Source organism: Coregonus lavaretus (assembly GCF_964263955.1).
Source record: "Coregonus lavaretus genome assembly, chromosome: 36".
Taxonomy (NCBI): Eukaryota; Metazoa; Chordata; class Actinopteri; order Salmoniformes; family Salmonidae; genus Coregonus; species Coregonus lavaretus.
In genome coordinates, this window is record NC_140023.1 from 30502458 (window position 1) to 30509887 (window position 7430).

The following is a 7430-nucleotide window of genomic DNA, read 5'->3' on the forward strand; positions in this document are numbered from 1 at the left end:
GTGCCCAGTTTACCAAAAGTATCTTAACGCTAAGTTCATCATTAGAACCATAAGAATCCTTGATTTGGGGAAATCGGGCCCTGGTCTTTATGCATGGTTGCGCATTGGAGAGTTTCAAATGATGTTTCATGTTCTATAGGTCCGTGGACAAAGATCTGTTTTTATATCATACCTTATTATTGATGTAGTTTATAGTCTCATCACAAATGGCCAGATCCTGACGTAGGCAAAACTAGAAACTGTTCTCCATGGGTCATGACCACTGTGGCCTCCTGTAGCTCAGTTGGTAGAGCATGGCGCTTGCAACGCCGGGGTTGTGGGTTCGATTCCCACGGGAGACCAGTATGAAAAATGTATGCACTCACCTAACTGTAAGTTGCTCTGGATGAGAGTGTCTGCTAAATGACTAAAATGTAAATGTCATGATGGGTGAATTTCATCTGGCTGCTTATGTTGTCTAAACTTGTAGGAACTGAAGCTTGTGGTGATCGGTGGCATGTTATTGAACCTATCCACTATTATGTAGGCTACAGGTTAGGTTGTAAAGGTGGTGGAAGTGACTGTCTAGCATCAAATCATTGGAATGAGAAAAATAAAAATCTATAACGTTTATCTATTTATTCGATTACATATAAAGATCAAAACCATGATGAAATATCTATTTATAATTGTCTGTGCTGTCAGAAAGTCACATCTATTAATTGGCCAAAACGTATGGCGCACGGGTTGAACCAGAACCGATCATTAAAAACACAACGTTTGAATAATCAAATCATTATTCAGTTTCTCGTTAATGAATATTTTCTTAAGACAATAAAAACAAAAAACAAATCTGTTTATGTGTTGTTTGATTTCAGATGCAATTATTAATTTATCCAAAAATTACACGGACCCAGCTGTATATTTGATCTATGCATTTGCCAGCACCAGTACCGCAAGCCTCCCTCTTATGCGCAAGTGAAGTGAGTTCGGAAAAACTGAAAGTATGCATCTTAGAAATAGTTTTCACATACAAACTAAATGTCCGTACTCAGACTCAAATAGCCTACGAAAAAATAGCATGGTCGCTGTGGTAGAACGTTTATTTTGATTGGCGATGTTAAGCCTGATTTTAGAAGTGTCCATGTAAACAGGATTATTAGGGAAATCGTTCTTCTTACAAAGGATGTACACGTTTTAAACGAACTATTATATCATTCTGACTATCCACAATAATTGTATTATTGTGTGCATATAACCGTACTCAATGGAGAGGAGTATTTGTCCATTGACTATAAATAGGGTATTTATCACAGACGTTATCATGTGTTGTGGTTGTGTGTATTGCCCCCCAGACACTAGGTAGAGCGACCAGGGGGCGGGCTATATTATAGTGCAGTCCAAAACAGGTACAGGTTGGCAGTGCGTAATTGCCGTATGACTGTTGACAGTCAACCGTGTTAGTCCCTTTCTTTCCTGGATATGCCTGGACAGCGTTCTCTAAAAGTCTGAGCAAAAAGGTATCTGAATTGGGACTGATGGCTGCGGGCATCGATCACGGACGGGTCGGGGAGAGGTTGCAAGCGGCACTGGCCGGACTGCAGGAATTGCATTTCCTCAAGGAGAAACAGTGTGACATGGTAAACTGGGCACTGCGTATGGACCGGACGGACCGTCAGGGGACTGAGGAACAGCACTTGGAGGCGACCCTGTCAGCCCTCAAGCAAGAACTGGTAGGGTCCGCTTTTTCCATATGAAATATTAGTTGTTTTTTTCCCAATAAGAAATAGCCTATTTGGTTGATGCATAGGCTAAGCCTAAAACTTCAATTCCCGTAGAATATATAATTTAGTTAGAAAAACATGAACTTTGATTAGTTAGAATTATTATGCACGATTTAATTGGCAGTGGACAGAATATTTTATATGGTTCCAGATAGTCGATGTTTAAGCATATAATTTGCACCGAAAATGCTATAATTACGCAGGTATTACGCAGATATAGTCGATTGATATCGTGATCTATCTTGCCTGTTCTATCATTGTCAGTTGGCACAGTTTTTTTCATGATTACAGTTGGGGAGTGGGAGTCATAACTCAAGGTTCATTTCAGGATCACGGGACACTGGGAATAGGGGAGTTCAGTGTCTCTGATCATTAACCATTTTAATGGCAGTGGAAACATACAATTGGCCCTTGGCTGTAGATTCACCCCATATAACTCAGAGATAGTTTGACCCTATTGTATTTCTGTTGAATCATTTTGTGAAGAGTCATTTGTTAGGAATCAATCTAATGATATGCACCTTTATCAAAGAAATTACTAAACTGAAGCTACAGAATTTCAGGATCAGCTTAAAGCCATGTTACTGTATTAACCATTTTTTAAACCATTTGTGGTCAGCATAACAGATAGTGTATATTTGAAAATCTGTGATTGTTCCTTCCTGCAATATGTTTCCAATTCCAATCAATAACACTGTATATGGTAGTAATATGTATAACAGGCAGTGAGCATTGATGAAGCCCCCAAATAGCACCACATCATACAAAAGGAAAATACAGCCCCTCTTCCCCCTCACAAGCTTCTCAAAGGGCTAGTGAAGAAGGTTGCCTGTAACACTTTTTTGGAATGGTATTACCCCTAGCTGCTAGTCCTAGCTGCTTAAGCAAACATGGTCTGTCCCCCCCACTAAAGTTTACACAATGGCCAGTGCCTCTCTGCAGGGGACAAATTAGTTATCCACCGATTGCATCCCTAAGCTCCCCCTTGTCCTCCACTGGTTAATCATCAGCCACGCTCTGTCATTGTTTTTTGTTTTCTAAGTGTATAACCTCTGGCGAGTGCACTGAGAGCTTCTTACTTAGTACGCTACAGAAACAGGAGATAGGCTCCTGTCTCGGACAAGGCTACTTACTAGTGTGTTAATGTGTCTTGTGCTATAACCTCTGATTCCTGTATGTATGCTGACTGTATCTGGTGTGTGCTGCAGTCTCATCTGCGCAGGCAGGATGTGGGGCAGAAGACACACCTGCAGCAACTGGACCAGCAGATAAGTGATCTAAAGCTGGATGTGTGCAAGGCCTCCACTGAGCAAATGGAGAGCAACAGTAGACCCAGCTCAGGTCAGTAGTACACACACACACACACACACACACACACACACACACACACACACACACACACACACACACACACCCTTATACTTGTTCACAATCTTATCATACAAATGGACTTGCACTCTGCCGGCCTAAGAGCACATTGACATCAGGACATACCGCCCCGTAGCACTCACTTCTGTCATCATGAAGTGCATTGAGAGGCTAGTTAAGGATCATATCACCACTAGCTTACCTGACACCCTAGACCCACTTCAATTTGCTTACCGCCCCAATAGATCCACAGATGATGCAATCGCCATCACACTGCACAATGCCCTATCCCATCTGGAGAAGAGGAATACCTACGTAAGAATGCTGTTCATTGACTATAGCTCAGCATTCAACACCATAGCACCCTCCAAGCTCATCATTAAGCTTGGGGCCCTGGGTCTGAACCCCGCCCTGTGCAACTGGGTCCTGGACTTCCTGACGGGCTGCCCCCAGGTGGTGAAGGTAGGAAACAACACCTCCACTTCGCTGATCCTCAACACACAAGGGTGCGTGCTCAGCCCCCTCCTGTACTCCCTGTTCACCCATGACTGCGTGGCCATGCACACCTCCAACTCAATCATCAACTTTGCAGACGACACAACAGTAGTAGGCCTAATTACCAACAATGATGAGACAGCCTACAGGGAGGAGGTGAGGACCCTGGGAGTGTGGTGCCAGGAAAATAACCTCTCACTCAATGTCAACAAAACAAAGGAGCTGATCGTGGACTTCAGGAAACAGCAGAGGGAGCACGCCCTGCAGTAGAGAAGGTGGAAAGCTTCAATTTCCTCGGCGTACACATCACGGACAATCTGAAATGGTCCACCCACACATACAGTGTGGTGAAGAAGGCGCAACAGCGCCTCTTCAACCTCAGAGGCTGAAGAAATTTGGCTTGGCACCTAAAACCCTCACAAACCTTTACAAATGCACAATTGAGAGCATCCTGTCGGGCTGTATCATCGCCTGGTACGGCAACTGCACCTCCCGCAACCGCATTGCTCTTCAGAGGGTGGTGCGGTCTGCCCAACGCATTCCGGGGGCAAACTACCTGCCCTCAAGGACGCCTACAGCACCCGATGTCACAGGAAGGCCAAAAAGATCATCAAGGACAACAAACACCCGAGCCACTGCCTGTTCACCCCGCTATCATCCAGTAGGCGAGGTCAGTACAGGTGCATTAAAGCTGGGACCGAGAGACTGAAAAACAGCTTCTATCTTTCAGGCCATAAGACTGTTAAATAGCCATCAATAGGCGGCTTCTACCCAGTCACGTAACCCTGCACCATAGAGGCTTCTGCCCTATATACATAGACTTGGAATCACTGGCCACTTTAATAATGGAACACTAGTCACTTTAATAATGTTTACATATGTATATACTGTATTGTATTCTATTCTACTGTATTTTAGTCTATGCCACCGACATTGCCCATCCTAATATTTTATATTTCTTAATTCCATTCTTTTACTTTTAGATTTGTGTGTATTGTGTTTATTGTTGTGGATTGTTAGATATTACTGCACTGTTGGAGCTAGAAACACAAGTACTTCGTTACACCCGCAATAACATCTGCTAATGTGCCTAATACAAATTGATTTGATTTGATTTGATATTTCCACACATTTCTTGTTCTGGGCTGTGAGGGGAGTTGGCCGAAATACTACATTCTCTCCTCTCCTCCTCCAGGTTTCTATGACCTCAGCGATTGCGGCTCCTGCTCTCTGTCCAACTCCTGCACCTCGGTATACAGCGAGTGCCTCTCCTCCTCCTCCCAAAACAGCCTTCTCCCTCCCCATGGCCCCTCTGGACCTCACACCCTCAGTACAGCAGCCCAGAAGAATGTGGCATCCCGCCGGCGCTCCGTTGATGAGACCAGCACCCACCCTAACCCACCACGGGGGACAGGGCTGCACCTTGGCAGCAGTAGGATACGCACTGGCACCGCGGGCACCGACTGGGCTAGACAGAGACCCATGTCCACAGGTGAGCACCACCCTCAATACTGCACCTCAGGTAGACTTAGTCTAAACTAACGGTTATTGTGAGCTCATGATGTGTCTTCATCATGCTGTGATAGATTTTATGAACTCTATATTTGACTAGGGTCTAATTGGAAAATAGTTCTAAAGATCAATTGGATGCATTTCTGTTCCCTCAGGTGACCTGGACAGGATGTTGACTCCAGGACTGGGCAGCTACAAGTCTGTGGATGTGAAGAAATCCTCCCTGTGCTCCAACCTGTGGAGCTCAACCACCGTTGACCCCAAGTACCAGAGTAACCTGGTGTCCCTTAATGGGGCAGAGGTCTACCTCTACCCAAGCCCACTCCATGCCATAGCCCTCCAGAGCCCCATCTTCTCTCTGGGTTGGGAGCCGGCTGTCACGGAAGCCCCAGATGGCCAGGGGCCTCCGGCAGATGCTTTCCCCAGTGTGGAGACTCTTCAGAGGGGACGCAAGGAGAGGATGGAGCCCAAGCCCCTAGGATACATCAACAAGCTCCGCAAGGGGAGTATGAGCAAGATAAACGTCCGGACAGAGTTTGGCAGAGACAACATGCAGATGCCTCAGAATGATCGCCCAAGTTATCCCCACGAGGCGGATGAAGTTGGAACAGTGAGTCCAGATGTCCCTCAGGTTCAGGTGCCTCCACAGCAGCAGGCCATGCTGTCACAGTCAGACATCAGACCAATGACCAGACAGAGGCAATCTGCCAGTCGGGAGCAGGTGAACTATGTGAACCTCACCCGGCAGGCACTGAGAACCCCATTTCTGGAGACTTCATACCGCTACTCCTACCCTGCAGCACTGAGGGGGTACAGATCTAGTGAGCTCCACACCACCACCTCCACCATAAACATATTCAGGGTGTCATCCGATGGGGTGAGTATGCGAGGCCATCCTGACCTGGGCCATGTGGAGGTCCCAGGAGGGGGAGGGGCGTCTGAACGTAAGCCGTCTGAAAGGAGGCTGGTGCCAAGTATGGGCGTGGCCCACAGCTCCAGCACAGAGGAAAGCCAAGGCTCTGATGAAGGGAGTCTGTGCCACCACTTGGCGCAGTCTGGCTTTGTCCATGCTCAGTTTGTCCCTGCAGGGTCACAGTGGGTCAAGGTGAGGCAGGCGGACCGCAAGAGCAAGGCTGTAAGGCTGAGGAGGAGAAGCTGTGAGAAGCCCAGCCGGGCCATGAGGCTCCAGCTGCAGGGACACTCATCCAACGAGAGGACTAGGGAGACCAGTGTTGGAGCTAGGGGGGAGAGGGAGCTCAGAGTGCCAGAGAGAGGAAGGATGTCCCAGTCCCAGAGACCAGCCAGCTGCCTGATGAAGGAGTGTGGTCACTCAGGCTCTGAGTCCAGCCTCTGTGGCCCTGCCCTCTCATATGCCCAGCCACTGGCCATCCCTGCCACTAAGCCCACCAAAGCCCGTAGACCCCACTACCCTGACCTAGACCAGCCACCCATCGATCAGAGGAAGAGGAGGCAGGGCACTCCCAAGTGGCCGTCAGATATGGAGATGTCCCAAGCCATGTGGGTTCAGGATCAGATGTCACATAGAGGGCTCCAGACTGGAGGGCCAGTGAGCAAGTCAGCCATTGGCTGGGGTGAGGGTGGGCCTCCTCGGGCTCTTCAACCCCTCGCCTTCTCATCCTCCTACTTCAGCCACCTCAATGCCAGATACCCTCCAGCCCCCTACCCCCTGTCCACACACTACCTGTCCCTGTGCGAGTCGGAGTACTCGGCCGACTGCACCTCTCTCTTCCACTCCAACATCACAGAGAGCAGCGAGGGGGACAGCGAGTCCAGCCAGAGTGAATCCCAGTCCCACTCGGACTCTGACAGAAGCCTGTCCCTGGACAAGGGGAGCAGGAAGGAAGGGGGTTTGGTGTGGGCCGAAGCCGCTCTGGGACCCCTTGCCGCTGGACGGCCCCTCCAGCAGCTCCCCCACCCGGAGCCACCGGCGCGCCGCATCAAAGCCTCCCGAGTCCTGAAGAAGAAGATCCGCAGGTTCCAGCCCGCCTCCATGAAGGTCATGACCTTGGTGTAATGGAGTGTCTGTGGAGCTTTAAGTGGAGACGGTTTCTGGATGATGTCACCTATTCAGGAGTCAACACATCACATGACGAGTATCACCCAAAAACCTTTGTTTCATGAATGTCAGTGAAAAAGATACACTGCAAAGCAAATCTGAAGAATTAGCTAATTACATTTGAGTCATTTAGCAGACATTCTTATCCAGAGTGACTTACAGTTAGTGCATTCATCTTAAGATAGCTAGGTGAGACAACCACATATCACAGTCGT

The 7430-nt window shown here is 48.0% G+C and overlaps 1 protein-coding gene across 1 annotated transcript; it reads left to right on the forward strand.

The window, feature by feature from the left end:
- Positions 1–1517: 1517 nt before the first annotated feature.
- On the forward strand, positions 1518–7173 carry dact2 (dishevelled-binding antagonist of beta-catenin 2; the record flags this gene model as incomplete). The annotated part of the gene is made up of 4 exons (XM_084153298.1): positions 1518–1712; positions 2972–3104; positions 4822–5118; positions 5294–7173. 4 exons carry the CDS (start codon positions 1518–1520, stop codon positions 7171–7173), a joined length of 2505 nt encoding a protein of 834 aa, XP_084009424.1.
- Between the last annotated feature and the right edge of the window lie 257 nt (positions 7174–7430).